Source organism: Brassica napus, chromosome A7 (genome assembly GCF_020379485.1).
Source record: "Brassica napus cultivar Da-Ae chromosome A7, Da-Ae, whole genome shotgun sequence".
NCBI lineage: Eukaryota > Viridiplantae > Streptophyta > Magnoliopsida > Brassicales > Brassicaceae > Brassica > Brassica napus.
The window spans coordinates 21257943-21273822 of NC_063440.1; the positions used below are offsets into that span (position 1 = coordinate 21257943).

Consider the following 15880-nt stretch of genomic DNA (forward strand, 5'->3'; position numbering starts at 1 on the left):
TTTTCAATCGAAGAACGATTCTGGATGTCATGGTGAGTATAAGCATTTATTCTATCCTGGACGAAAGTCCTTTTGTTGTGAAAGAAGAGAACCATGAGATCTATCGAGAGATCTATGGTGATCCAATCTATGATATATATGAAGACGATGTCCTTCATATTGACTTTATTTTCAAAGAGGGTTCCATTGAAATTTCGCGTGCAAAGTTAGGGCAAAATCGTATTTGTGAAGATTTTCTGCAGAATCTTAATTATCTGTCAAGTGCAAATTTTGTGCGAAAACGGATTTGTGAATATTCAAGTTACAAACAGATCAGTGCAAAAATCGTGCAAAACATGCTATTGAAGATTCGAGGAAGAGTTTTTCTTGGAAAACGTTTTGGATTCGAAGACTACGATCAAGATTCGAGGACGAATCTTTTCCAACCCGGAGAGAATGATGTAGATAGATATTTAGAATAAATATCTTAATTATTTAGTGTTTTATTTATTATTTGAATAATTATCTTTATTGTTTTAGGGTTTTATGGTTTTCTTATATATAGCCGTTTAGGCTTAAGATTGTATTCAGTTTATGATTTGATTAATAAAATTGAGAATTCTCTCTTTGTTGTTCCTTGATTTCGGTAGATCATTGGTGATCTCAACGAATTTAAGAAGACATTGATCTTAGGCATTCTTAGACTAAATAAGATCTTTGTGATTATCCTAGTTTTCCGGGTATTCTAAGAATCAACGGATCTCTAATTCTATCTTATAAAGCTTCCGCTACATCACCTTGTTCTACAGAGGTACTTTATTGTTGGCTCGTCGTTAAGAGAGATCATCAAGTGTTGGCAGGCTATAACCTCTGTGTTTGGATAAGTTTTTAAGACTCTTTCAACGTCTCCTAGTGGGTTGTGCGGTAAAGCAAGATGGGTATGGGTTTTGCCAAGCTTGTTAGCAGTCTCTTTGCAAAGAAGGAGATGCGACTACTGATGGTTGGTCTTGATGCTGCTGGTAAGACCACTATTCTTTACAAGCTCAAGCTCGGAGAGATTGTCACCACCATCCCCACTATTGGTATAAGCTAGTTTTTTATTTAATTTGTGATTATGAGTATAATAAAATTTAGGATTAAACCAATAACTATCTATATTCTTCCAGGTTTCAACGTGGAAACTGTGGAGTACAGGAACATCAGTTTCACAGTGTGGGATGTCGGGGGTCAAGACAAGGTATGATCGCCACTTCTGTTGATTCTTGTCTGATTGTTGTGTATAAGTAAATCTCTTTTGTTTGTTTTCAGATCCGTCCCTTGTGGAAGTACTACTTCCGGAACACTCAGGGTCTGATCTTTGTTGTGGACAGCAACGACAGAGACAGAATTGGGGAGGCTAGAGATGAACTGCATAGGATGCTCAATGAGGTCCATATCGAATCTTCTTTTTTTCATCATACCCCATTTAGAAAGTCTTACCAACTCTAGTCCTGGTTTCTTTTTTTATAGGACGAGCTGCGTGATGCTGTGTTGCTTGTGTTTGCCAACAAGCAAGATCTTCCAATTGCGATGAATGCAGCTGAAATCACAGATAAGCTTGGCCTTCACACCTTGCGTCAGCGTCACTGGTAAATAAACATCTCAACAAGTCTCTGAAAATCAAAACATTTCAATTGTCTTAATATTTTATGTCTTTGTTTGCGTTTGCAATCTACAAGGTACATTCAGAGCACATGCGCCACTTCAGGTGAAGGACTGTACGAAGGTCTCGAATGGCTGTCCAATAACATCCGTGGCAAGGTAACATAAGTTTTGAAAACACAATCAGTTGCTTTTTTTTTTCTTATTCTCTGATCCTCTATGTTCCTCTAACGCAGGCGTAATGAAGAAAAAACTGCATTGCATCGAGATGCTTCTTCCTGCTGTGTGTGTGTGTGTTGGGGTAATATCTGGATGCAAGAGAAGATTGTAGATATTATTATATGAACCGTTTTTATATTGGGTATGTGAATGGTCTGATTGTACAAGTACATGTCTTGTATGGTTATTGCTTTCGTTGTACTTAAATAAAACATGGATTGATGATTGAATGTTACTGCTTTCTTGTTACTGCACAAGTATTTTCGCTGTCACCTTTGATGCGACCTTCCCTTTACCTACAGTGCACAGGTCATACTCCTCCAAGTGATTTCGGTTTCAAACGATCACACATATGTTGCTCCACAAACAAATGCTCAACTGTCCAGATTCCTTCGAAATTCGTGAACCCGCTCTTCACTAGGTTGTATCTCATCTACAAAAAAAACAAAACAAAAACAAATTCCCCTTCATAAACACTTAAAACAATCTTAAGACTTTTGTTGTGGTCTTACCGAGTGGTCTGCTCGGTTTTGTTCCACCAAGACATGAACTGGGATAGTTAGTGACCACTATAGAAACCTCCACAAAGCTGCTTGTTCTACCTCCACTGCTTGCTTTAACCCTTCATCTACTACTATTTTCAGCGATAGTACTTCCTGCAAATGTGATCACAATCTCGGTATTTTTTAGGCTGATGAATCTCGAGTGGAGAAGAAGGTAATATACACAAGTAACTACAGAAGCATTGTTGATGACAAACAATAAAAAAACAAACCCACATTACTTTTCTATCAAAGAAAACAATAGACAAACGGATATTTTCCACAAAAGCAAGTAATATGTAATTATGTATCTTGAATTTTTTTTTAAATAACACTATGTCTTGCATAAACGTTATTTATAGAGAATCATCGTAGAGAAGAGTGATAGAGCTATTAATTCATAGGCCAAAAACACTCTTAAATATCACAGAGCTCCCAAAAGCACAATCAAAGCCAAACCCACCAAACAAAATATGGCAGATCAACAACAACAGTTCCAGCAACCTCTTGTTGTGTATCCATCTTCCTCTTCCTCTTCTTCTTCATCATCATCATCATCCTCTTATGCACCTCCCTCGTCCTCTGGTTCAAGTGTCTCATTCGGTACTGCGTTCATAGTTCTAGCTGCAATCCTTGTCTTAGCAGCACTGGCTTGTGTGTTTGGAAGGCTATGCAACCGCGGACGCAAGGATCACAAAAACAACAACAAACCTTCAAAGCATGAGAAACCGTCGTCAAAGAAGAGCCGTGAGATCAGACCTGTGGAACGTGAGCCGAGAGAGGGACGTGATGATTTGGAGTTTGGGTTTGATATAAAGCGTCCCGGTCCAATGAGCAAACCCTCTGGTCGAAACGGAGGAGATATTGAGCTTGGGTTTGATAACAAGAGAATTGAAGAGGAGGAGGAAAGAAAGGACCACCTCCGGTTAATAAACATAGAGCAAGGTTCAAGTGATGGGAAAAATATATTTTGACCTCAGAGACGGTGGCTCCGACATTAATCTCCGGTCAGGACAAATGATCTACATAAGACAAGTGACTTACTCAAGCTTTTTTTTTTTTTTTTGAGCAACACTCAAGCTTGTTTAACTTTGTCTTTTTCTTCTTTGTTTATGAATTATGGTTTATGTTTTTTTTTTTCTGTCGATTGGTATATTGTTTCGTATGGGTATGGCCGTATGGCACTTTAAAATTAGATCAAGTTATATATGAAAAGCAAATGGAAAAAAATTAGATGACAAGTAATACTACAGGCCCAATCTAAAAAAAAAAGATGTTGCATATCAGAACACAAGCAAGATTAAAATCACTCCTTTAGAACTGCTATGAGTTTTTTTTTTTTTTCTTGTTCTGAGATATAATAAGTCTTTTGAGCCAAACGGCCATGGAGCAAAACTAAAGGTAACTAAATATGATGATTTTGTTTTACCCACATAATAATTAGACCATACTTTAAAAATACCAATAAAAATAGTTAGGCGTGTGTCAATATTATTGGACATATTTCAAAATTGACGTAGTCTATAACCAATAACATGTATTTCATATAAAAAATTCTTGGTAAATATAATAAAAACATGATACAATCGAGTGAAATGAGTTAGAGTTGCGTCGAAAATAATGTGATCTCTTCACACAATACATGAATTATGTTTTTTAATTGATTTCGCGAATTTTATTTTCCTTTAAAACTTTTTTGAGTTCTGATTCTTCTAACAATCTGATTATGTTTCTAATTCTTGGTTTGATACGAAAACTCTATAAAAAATAATATTTTTTTAAAATAAAGATCCAACTTTATGTGTAGCGTTTTTCACCTGAATTTCTTTAATTCATAACCAATCACCATTATTTGTTTCTTTCGTATGCATAAACCTCAATCATGGTCAAGTTCGGCAAGGTACAAAACTTTTAATTTCTCAAAACATTATAATTCTGACATTTTAGTTGATGTGAATCTTAATGATTTTGCAATTTATCTCTTTTAACATGATATTATTCTGTACTTGGCAAGAGAGAACTTCAATTCACTTATACAACATGTAAAAATGGAGAAACTAAAAATGGGTTGATTAAAAAAATTAGTGTGTGAACACATTAAATTGATGCGATAAATTTAAAAAAATTAGTGTGTGAACACCTTAATTGTTAAATGATTACGAGACTGACACATAAACATTCTAAAGTTGAAATGATTGTGAAGCTGACAAGTGTCAATGTATGTGTGAACACATTTTTTGTAAATGTTTCTCTATTAATATACCGGGATAAATTGTATTCCAATATTTGAGCTTATAAAGTTACGTGAGCTACAAGTTAGTTGTGCCTTCATCATTCGATGGTTTCTAGAAGATTTAATAAAGGAGGGAGAATTATCTTCTTATTGTAGGCTTTTGGATATTTCTTTGAACAAACAAAGATCTGAAGTAGAAAACTATCTCTAAGAACTCTTAACTAGGTGGACAGCGGCCTGCTTGATCACCAGGTTCCGTATTATCTCACTTACCTACGATGTTCCAAAAAATTGCATTTCTTGAGCTTTTGTGTAGGTTTTATAGATTTTTTTCTTGGGTCTTTATAGACGAATCACCTATTTCAAATCCAGAACAAACTCCCGAGTCTAGAGGAAAAATATGACTCCTTCCAAAGATATTTCCTTTCACATCTTCATTAGCTAACAAAACTGATTTGGGAGAGTTGAGAAATTTACGACAGCTGGAAGAGGACCAAATGGTGAAGCTTTTATAATAGGAGTAGAAGTGCTAGACACATTTCTGATCAAATCAGTTTCGGTTGGGACAGCCATTTCCAAGACTGCTGTTGGTGGAGAATTTATGGCGTTTACTAACGCAATAGGATGGTTTATATTGATTTTTATGGAAGTTGGCGGTTGATGATTATGCATCCCCACACGGTGAAACCAAAATGACCATGGCTGCTACCAACATCAGTGGCAGAGGCATTGAATCGATGAATCCTTGTTTTATCAACATCAGTGGCAGAGTGTTTCAATTATCTTTTTGGATCGATGAATTCTTGTTTTATCATAGCTTCCATTACATTGTTCAAAGCCATTGATATACTTTTAATAAGTTTTTTGGACAGCATTTAACACTTAATCTTATAATCGATGGCCTTTTTCATATAGTCACATGCAGTTTATTCACAAATGTGGAAAGACGGACCAAATAAAGGCATGTACCATTATCTCCCACTACTAAAAAGACCTTCGCATGAGTTACACATTTTTATTATAAATTACTTTTTCTGCAAATTTTATTATAAATACTTTATAAGAAGAAAGAAGGATAACAAATAAAGTGGCAAGGCAATAAGACTTACATGGTGGTGTCCTATAACCGATAAAATCATATAAGCCATTGGATGCATCCACATTGCACATGCAAGATCACAAACTAAGAAACATACAAGCCACATTAATGTTGTACACTGTACTATTGAGATGTGACATCACGTTATATATACACTTAGGCTCCGAATGGTAACATCCGTTCCGCACCGCACCACACTTAACAATAACAAAAATCTCTACATATACCATATATCTATACGTTTTTATAACTGTTAAAATCGCACTGCAGTCAAACCGCTTGTCCTGCACCGCTCAATCCGTTATTACTATTCAGAGCCTTAATTTTCATATACGTACATACTTATATTAGCATGGATTTTCCCTTTTAAATATTTAGAAGTAACACGTTACAGTTCACATATCAATTATGCCATGAACTATCTCATGATATACTATGTAAGAATGAATTCTTGTAGGAACATTGACGGGTAAATACATTTTAGCTTACAAAAAAAAAACATTGACGGGTAAAATTGGAGCTGCAGTAAAAAAAAAAAGAATTCGATAAAAAAGGAGAAGAAACGAAAAAGAAAAAGCTAACATCTAAAGGCAAAGAGGCCTTTGGCTCAAAACTCATTACTATAAAGACTTGGGACAGACCACGTTTACGAGGGGACCTTCATCATTTCATGTACAATTCACTCATTTATAAATGTTTCACTGTAATGATGTAAGAAGCTTTTTTGATAGTTAGGGTGAATTTGAGTTTTCTTTTCAGAGAATTCGAGGAACTGAACTTAAATTTTAGTTAATCTGGAGTTTAATTCGTTGTTTAAATTGTATTGAGTTAGTAGAATTTTAATTTCAATTATTGTTAATGCGTTGTCTTCGAATAACTAGAGCCATACAAAATACTAACGTTGAATTTCATTCCAAAGTTTGTTGGATTTCGGAATCACCTACATCAACATGTAAAACAGACATATAATAGAAAACAAAGCAAAAATAAAAATGTATGTAGACATCACAATCATTTTGAATGTCTGTAGACATCACAATAATTTTGAATGTCTTTATGATAAAATTTGAGTTTTTTTCTATATTTTAATCTTTTTGCTATTCATAAATGCTTTTAATAGCAATGTTTTTTTATTTTTATGAATTTGAACTATTATATAAATTTTGATTTGGAACTTCTCCGGTTAATATTTCTTCCGTTCTCGTCTTGGTTTTTCAAATTCTTATTGTTGTCAAATCGGGTCTCAGATAGTATAATTTAGATACTTGCAAGTATAAAATAAGTAACAAGTATGAAAAATACGTTACTTGGCTTATATTACTCGTTACTTGTCAATAGAAGACATTTTGTTGTTATAAAAAGCAAAACATATCTTATATCGAGAGATTTGTGTTTTTGATCATTTATTTTGTTTGGAATGTGCACAAATATTTGAATTACCATACTCCCCGTATTTTCTTCTAGCTGAATAAACAAAATAAAATTTTATGCCTATTGTTAGTAGAATAGTATATCCCATATATATATTAATAGAGAAACATTTAAAAAGTTATAACATGTAGTTTGTATTAATTAAAAAGTATTAGGCTGAGTTGTCACGTAATTGGAATGCTAATTTTTCTTACGTGACGGCTTGAGAATCAGTTAAGAATTTTGTTAGTCTAAAATTAAATTGATAGTGAATGTTATATTATATAGTATGTCCATTATAGACCATTTATTTATCAAATTAAAATTATTATATATTTTTTCCTTAAATGAAACGTACAAAATTACCTAATGTAATTAAGATATATATGGTAATTAATGATTATAAATAATAAATATTTGCTAACAATCTTTAGACTTTCTATCATTTTTGTTTAGTTATTTATTAGTAAAATAAATTACACAATTACATTAATCATATAATAAAAATTTAGATTTTTTTTGTATATATTGTATTTTGGATTTTTCAAAACAAGTATAAAGTACTAAAACTGTTAAAAGTCTCACATAAACTTTTGAATTGTATAAGAGTGGATGGCATGTTCAAGTTATGTTTCTTCACTCATAAAAACAACATACCAATTACAGTGAAGATACTCTTAAATTGATCTTGACCGACAAAATTATAAAGTAAAATAACATTTCTAAATATATATTTTCAATATCAAAGTTTATGTATATTAATTCAATTGTTCTAATATCGTTTGTATGGTGTAAAAATACACTGCTGTGAAACAGTGTATATCACTAATGATGTAAAAATAAAATTTCTATATACAAATGAAAACAAACATCCGCGTGGTTGCTCGGATCAAAATATACTATATAATATAATACCAAAGAAACTAAAATTATTAATACCGTGAGATATACGTCTCAACAAGAAATGCAATAATCAACAAGTATTGTATAATATTGGACAAACCAAGATTGTGTCATTATTTATGATTGGCCGGGAATCTTTTGTGAAGAAGAATGATTAATCATAAATACAAACACATAGTTATTATTTTTTTGACCAAAGTTTTTTCAAAGCCCATATAATTATTAATTGACACTAACAAGTTGCTTGCAATTTTAAAGCAAACTAAACCGTCCCCGTCCCCGTCGCATAATGCATTTCTTTTTTCACGCATGTTGTGCTTATTTTTATATTGTCCTCACATGATCGACATATGGTTCTCGCTAGTGTTTGTTAATTTGATTGAGAACTGTTGGGGATAGATAGTACATCAATATCGTTTTAAAGACATTTGTGTCAGTCGAGAATGTCTTACTAATTTCCTTATGATCATTAGTTAGACTCGGTCATTAGTTTTTTCATCGACTATCAACACAACTTGTACACGCACATAGATGCGAAACATGCATCTTGGTCTCGACTCTCGCACATATATATATATATATATATATGTGTGTGTGTATTTTATGGACGTATCACTCATAGAATATGTCTGTCTTATAGCATTGAATCACATTTCAACGAGTGCAAGATTTGCCTTATTGTATACTCCTACTCCTTAATTGACTGTATTTAATACATGTGTTGCTTCTTTATAAAAACAAAAATGGGATATGTAGATGGTGGTCACCTTGTCCAGTTAGTAAGGCCACGATATGGTTTTTAGCTATGATATCTTTTTGAACTAATTAGCTATGATATCTTCTTTATAGAAATGATAAGTTCAACCGGAACTTCTAGCTCTAGTGGTAAAGGACTTACATCTGTGAATACCGTCACTTGGGTTCGAATCCCAGCCACTGAAAAATTAACATTTCGGCATCGCCAGAGACAAAGGACCGACACGTGGCAACACGTGACTAATCTGGATCACTTATGTGAAGCCAAGATACCTTTGTATAGTTCAAGAAGAAAAAGAAATGATAAGTTCTGTCATTTTTATGGAATTAAGAAAGAGAGGATGGAGATTTAAAAAAAGAAAAAAGAAATGATAAAATTTATGCTTTAACCGGTAACCATTAGAGAAATATGAAGAATAACCATTTAAAATAATTATTTAATTAATAAAATAAAAAAATTAATAAATAATTATTTAATTAATAAATAAACAAAAAAATAATAAATTTTCAGAAATTAAATATATATTTTAAAAATTAAATAAAAATAACTAAAAATTCAATAATAAATAAGATTAAATTAAAATACAGAATAACTAAATAAAAATCCATAAATTTCAAAAAAAATTAGAAAATTCAAAATATTTTTTTTTCTAATTACAAGATTTTTTTTAAAAAATATATCATATTATCGTTGACAATAACATTTTCAAATATATCACTAGTGATGATGATGGTTTCTCACATAACCCTTAACAATGACGATTTTGGTATATTTTCAATGATAGTTTCCGACACCATCTTTGAAAATGGCAAAAACAAAATTTGAACCTTTGAATTTTCAATTTTTTTTCGAAACTTATGAATTTTTTTTTCTGTATTTTATTTTGTTCTCATTTATTTTTGAACATTTAATAAATTTTAAATTTTCTAATATTTAATTAATTTTCAGATTTTTATTTGATTTACAGGTTTTTATTTATTTTATTAATTAAATAATTAATTTTGAAAAAAAATGACACATCATTCAACAGGTCAACATTTTACTTTAGAAGTTTTTTACGATACAAATTTCACTTTGAAGGTTAAAAGTGTTAGTGGAATTTTTTTTAAATTTAAAGTGTTAATAAATGACATAAGGTTTTTTATGCGATTTTCTCTTTTTCTAAAATCACTTTATTATCTAGATATAGTAGAGTGTATCAACAACTTGGCAAACTTATGTTTAAGTACTTGTCTTAACTAAAAATGTTGTCTTCTCTTTCTACCGGATGCACATATATGTATGTCATAGAACTTACATTTCAGTTACATGCCGTGCGATTATTTGGTAAGAATATTTAAGATAACTACCAAGCTGTTTGAGCCTGAGACCAAATAAAAAATTTACAGTTTTTATTGCTACTTATTATATAAACTTTTTGATAAATAAAATATTTATTTATACAAATACAACACACATATAAATAAAATTGTTTGTTGCAACAATTAAATAGATTACTAAAAATGTTAAAAAGCCTAAATACTCTGGGATATAAATAAAATTGTTTGGGACATAACGAGAATTGTGGATCCAAGAGTTTGGTGGCATAATGGGATATGGTTTTCAGGAACAACACCAAAATACTCTGTTTTATCATGGATTGCGATTAATCGCTTAGCAACATGTGATAGACTGATTCAGTGGAACCCGCATGACACATCGTCATGCTCACTCTGTTATAGTGTAGCAGAAACAGGAAACCATCTATTTTTTAGTTGCAGTTTCTCGACAGAGGTTTGGAGTAATCTCACCGGAAAGCTTCTTGGCCGGAGACACACGAACAATTGAACTACAGTGCTGGAGCTACTGGTGGACACAAACATTGATAAGGAAACTATTTTCTTTTACGTTATGTCTTCCAGGCATCACTACGTAACTTATGGTGTGAGAGAAATGATCGCAGACATGGGAAACAAGCTCAAAGCCCGATGCAGATCATTAGATTTCTGGACAAACTGGTGCGAAATGGAATCTCATCACTCAAAGAAAGAGGTGGGAAACGTTTTGACAAAGCAATGGTGACATGGTTTGGATCAAGAGCATAAAAGCATACTCTATTTTCTGATTTTCATGTAAAAGTAGGTTGAGTATCAAACCAAACAAAAGTTACGTACATTATACAAGTGTTTTCGAGATGAATAATTTAATATTATTTCAAAAAAAAAAAAGTTAAAAAGCAGTAACTAAATTAATATTTTGATATTAAAATTTTAAAACTAAATGTATTATGGCATTATCAGTGGTAAAATGTATTTTGGAGTACCTAATGAATAAAATATTAATTTTAATTTTGTTAAATTTTGTGATTAAATTTTTAAATTAAAATAATTATTTTACCAATTATATACTGACGAGTACATTCAGAGTCTCTTGCAACTTTTTGAGAATATGTTCATAAATAAACATTCTTTCTTTCTTACTTTTATTTTTTAATATTTTTAATATTTTAATAGTAAGAAAACTAGCAAAAGACCTGCGTTTTGGATGGCCTTATGATAAAATTCTTAATATATATATATATATAGATAACTTTATCAAGTTAAGTGCTCTAGGGGCCTAAAAACATCAGGAGTGGTAACAAAAAGTTAAAGTCTGTCAGCATGATTAATACTAAAAATTTAAATATATGTAAAATGTTAAAAACGTTAAAAACGCGTTACTAAATCATTATATTGGAAAAAAGAGAGTCCCAGTTCACTTGTTATTTTTATGTTTCTAAAATCTACTGATGTCACTCTCCTTCTGCTGTCCCTTTTTCACTCCACTCTTTTAGTCTTACTTTATTTTCTTCCATTATCCTATGTATTCTTTTTCATCAAAATTAAAGAAATTACAAAACAGGTGAAAGATAGTTTTTCTAGTAGTGAAGCCGGCGAACAACAGATCATTCCCAGAAACATTTAAGACAACCCTAATCTAATCCTAAACCAGAGATTTAACTAGAAAATTTAAAGAAGTCACTTATCTAATCCTGAAAATCACACCACTACCAAAAGAATATTGAGCTTCTAGAGATCACTTTACCAAAACAACTCACCGAAGAAGCACAAAGATGCACAAACTGTTCTTAACATTAGAGCCCCATTCATCAGTATTCAGTATATCTAAATTTGGTCAACTTTTCTTCCTAATCTAATGTCATCATGTAATTGGCAGACAACCACATGCAACTTCGGATAGTCTTCCGAATATATTTATGTGTAATCTTTTTAATAATTGTAACATCTTAATAAATCAATGTTAAAAAAAAACTGGCCTTGATTGTTAAAACATTAGCATTAGCATTAGCATTATGTTCTACATTATCTAATCAACAATTGTTAGAAAATCAGTTAGAAAATCAGTTACTAAATGCTAATGCTATCTGGCCAATGATCTCATATGAAGTTTTTATAAGAGCATTTGCATTTATAATTTATAAAATTTTAAAAATATATATAATTAATTCATTTATTTTATTTAATATTTTTATATCCAGAAAATAAAATTTTGATTTCTAAAATTAATTTGCAATAAAAATATTTTTTTTGTAAATAGTGTTTCATATTTAAAATATAATTTAATTTATATAATTTAATTTGTTTTGAATGTGAAATATTATTTTTAAAAATAGATATTTTAATCATAAATTTTCTTTAAAAATAATAATTTTCGATATAAGCATACATTTAAAATTATTAAATAAAATAAATTAATTATATATCATTTTAATTTTATATGTTAATATATTTATATACATTAGAAATATATTCATTAAAATAAATATATTATATATTATTTTTATAATAACTTTAAATAACATATTCATACTGCTCTACCAATCATCCTATTAAATAATTTATCAAAAGCATACAGTCCCTGCAACATACTGTTTCTATATCATACTTTTTTACTACTGATGCTAACTTGTAATAAATATCAGAATAAATTAGAAAACTCAATTATTTTGATTGATATTTAAATTTATTTGCATAGGTTTTGGTGGTTGTCGAACAAAATATAATTCTGTAGGCTTTTTGGCTTCTCTATAAATGTGTATGTCCGGCTCTCAAAAACAACAAGCCCACCAATCTCTTCTCTGCTTCACACTAAGAACCAAACATGCTCAAACCGTTGCTTCTTCTCCAATCCTTATTCTTCTGTCTCTTCAATGTAAGCAAACTCTTTGAATCTTTATAACTACTGTTTTGTTCTGCTCTGATTTCTTGTTGTCGGGGCAATGCAGGTTGTTTTCGTCGGAGGACGGTTAATTGGCGGCGGTTTCTCGGCAGAGGAGAATCCATTCACTCCAAAAGCATCTCTAGTTCGTTACTGGAACAAAGAGATCAGTGCCGACAAATCGCTCAGATCAGAGTTCCTAATCTCCAAGGCGTCACCGCTTAACGCCGTAGACTCAGCCACTTTCGCCAAACTCGCCGCCCAAAACTCACTCCCAACCCGTCTCCCCGACTTCTGCTCCGCCGCGAACCTCTTCTGCTTCCCGGACCTGACCCCGAGCCTCGAGAAGCACGACGACAACGTCAAGTTCTCCGTCTACGACCAGAAAAACTTCACCAGCTACGGCAACGCACGTGCCGCCGGCGCCGACTCGTTCAAAACCTACTCAAAAGGCAACAACGGCGCCTTCGACTCTTTCCGGAGATACAGCCGCAACGCGGCGGGTCACGAGGATAAGTTCACCGTCTACGGCGAGAGAGGCAACGTTGACGAGAAGGACTTCAACTCCTACGGAACCTTCGCCGCCGGCGGCGCCGGCGACTTCACCAACTACCAAAACGACGTTAACGACCCGATGAGTCGGTTCACGGCGTACTCCGACGGCGGAACCGGAAGGTCTCAGACTTTCAAAACCTACACGCACGACGCCAACGCCGGCAATGGCCAGTCGTTCACGAGCTACAGCAAAAAGGGAAACACGTCTCCGAACGAGTTCTCCTCGTACGGCGACTCATCCAACGTGATCGGCTCTGATTTCAAGAACTACGGCGAGGAAGAAAACGCCGCCAAAGATACCTTCACCAGCTACGCGAGCGGCGGGAACGTACCGCTTAACAACTTCAAAAACTACGGCGAGTCCGTAAACGCCGCCAACGATTCCTTCACAAACTACGGAGGCGACGGCGGGAATGTACCGCAGAACAACTTCAAAAGCTACGGCGTCTCCGGTAACGACGCCGTCGACACTTTCGCGAACTACAGAGATAAAGCCAACGTCGGCGATGACTCGTTCTCCGGTTACGCGAAAGATTCGAATGCCGGTACGGTTAAATTCACAAATTACGGTCAGTCTTATAATCCCGGTTCGGAATCATTCACCGGTTATGGCAAAGGAAGCGAAGGACACAAGATCAGTTTCAAAACGTACACACCCAACTCCACTTTCAAAGACTACGCTAAAAACGGCGTCGCTTTCGCCAAGTATAATGTGTCAACCATCGGGGATGGCAAAACCGTGAATAAGTGGATAGAGCCGGGTAAATTCTTTAGAGAGTCAACGCTTAAAGAAGGCACAGTGATTCCTATGCCTGACATCAAGGATAAAATGCCTAAAAGGTCGTTTTTGCCCCGGAGCATCGTCTCTAAGCTACCCTTCTCCACCTCCAAGCTCGCCGAGGTTAAGACGATCTTCCACGCCGGAGATAACTCGTCGATGGAGAAGATCATCTCCGACGCGGTGACGGAATGCGAGAGGCCACCGAGCGCGGGAGAGACGAAGCGGTGTGTTGGATCAGCGGAGGATATGATCGATTTCGCCACGTCGGTGCTTGGTCGTAGCGTGGTGCTAAGAACGACGGAGAATGTGGCGGGGTCAAAGCAAAAGGTGGTGATCGGGAAAGTCAACGGAATCAACGGTGGGAAGTTGACGAAAGCTGTTTCGTGTCACCAGAGTTTGTACCCGTATCTGTTGTATTACTGCCACTCGGTTCCTAAGGTTCGGGTCTACGAAGCGGATCTTCTTGAGTTGAATAGTAAGACTAAGATCAATCATGGGATTGCCATTTGTCATATTGACACGTCATCATGGAGTCCCACACATGGAGCTTTCTTAGCTCTCGGGTCGAAACCGGGTCGGATTGAAGTTTGTCATTGGATATTTGAGAACGACATGAACTGGGCTATCGCCGATTAGAACCGGTTCGGTTCCAAAGTCTTATCGCCGAGATTTGAATAGAGGAATGTTAATTTTCAGTAACCGTAAAAAGCTTGTTACTGATTTGTTTGTGGTGGTAAGAATAATAATAATATTTGAAAACCTATTTCAATACTATTGTTAATAACAATAATCTTTATTATAAAAAAATAAAATAATATTTATTATAATCATTGAAGGGAATGTTTGTTGACGCAATATATGATTATGGCTGGTTGGATTCGCTGACTGGGTATTTATTTTATCTACAAATTAAGGGATCATGGATTGATATGGATATATTATTATCATGTGTATATATTATGATGAAAACAATATAAGAAGATGGGATGTTTCAATACATGTCCCAAGTTATATACAGTATGTCCACATGATGTAGGCGTGTATAAAGATGAGGTGGACTTTATGTGCCACCCAAATATTTTCATAAACATTAAACATCGATCTTAGTATAAAATACTGTGAAAACGAAAAGATACGGAGAAAGGGAAAGTAACGAGCTGCCTATATATCAATGGGACATATGCGTGATGAGGGTAGTACACTTGGCGCTTTGGCTGCTGAGGATTATTATATGAAACTTTTCGTGTTTGTTTTCATTTTGTTGGGACCTTTCGGGAGCCGACATTACATTTAAACTTGTCTCGTGAGATTAATTTGTTTGAGTACTTGCATTACTGAATCCGTGATTCTCTTTTCGAAACATTCGATAACAGAAAACACTTGTGAATCCTGACAGTTCTAGTTGTGTGTTTGCTAGTGTGAACATGCAAAACGATAATTCTCAAATTATATTTGGTATTGTGAATTAGTTGATTTAGACAAATATAAATTTTGAATTTGGTAGCAAAAGACTGCAAAGGATAATTTTTTTGTTAACTTCTAAAGTGTTTTTCAGTCTCTCGTC

At 33.7% G+C, this 15880-nt stretch overlaps 2 protein-coding genes and 1 pseudogene across 2 annotated transcripts; all 3 read left to right on the forward strand.

The window, feature by feature from the left end:
- The first annotated feature begins 643 nt into the window (after positions 1-643).
- On the forward strand, positions 644-2085 carry LOC106353792 (ADP-ribosylation factor 2-B-like). Its single transcript, XM_013793594.3, has 6 exons — positions 644-1061; positions 1146-1216; positions 1288-1407; positions 1489-1607; positions 1698-1779; positions 1857-2085. The coding sequence occupies exons 1-6, from the start codon at positions 914-916 to the stop codon at positions 1860-1862; spliced, it is 546 nt and encodes a 181-aa protein (XP_013649048.1). The 5' UTR covers positions 644-913; the 3' UTR covers positions 1863-2085.
- A 644-nt stretch (positions 2086-2729) lies between these two features.
- On the forward strand, positions 2730-3622 carry LOC106353793 (annotated as a pseudogene).
- A 9167-nt stretch (positions 3623-12789) lies between these two features.
- Positions 12790-15090, forward strand: LOC106353791 (polygalacturonase 1 beta-like protein 3). Its single transcript, XM_048735871.1, has 2 exons — positions 12790-12974; positions 13048-15090. Exons 1-2 carry the CDS (start codon positions 12924-12926, stop codon positions 14950-14952), a joined length of 1956 nt encoding a protein of 651 aa, XP_048591828.1. The 5' UTR covers positions 12790-12923; the 3' UTR covers positions 14953-15090.
- The last annotated feature ends 790 nt before the right edge of the window (positions 15091-15880 follow it).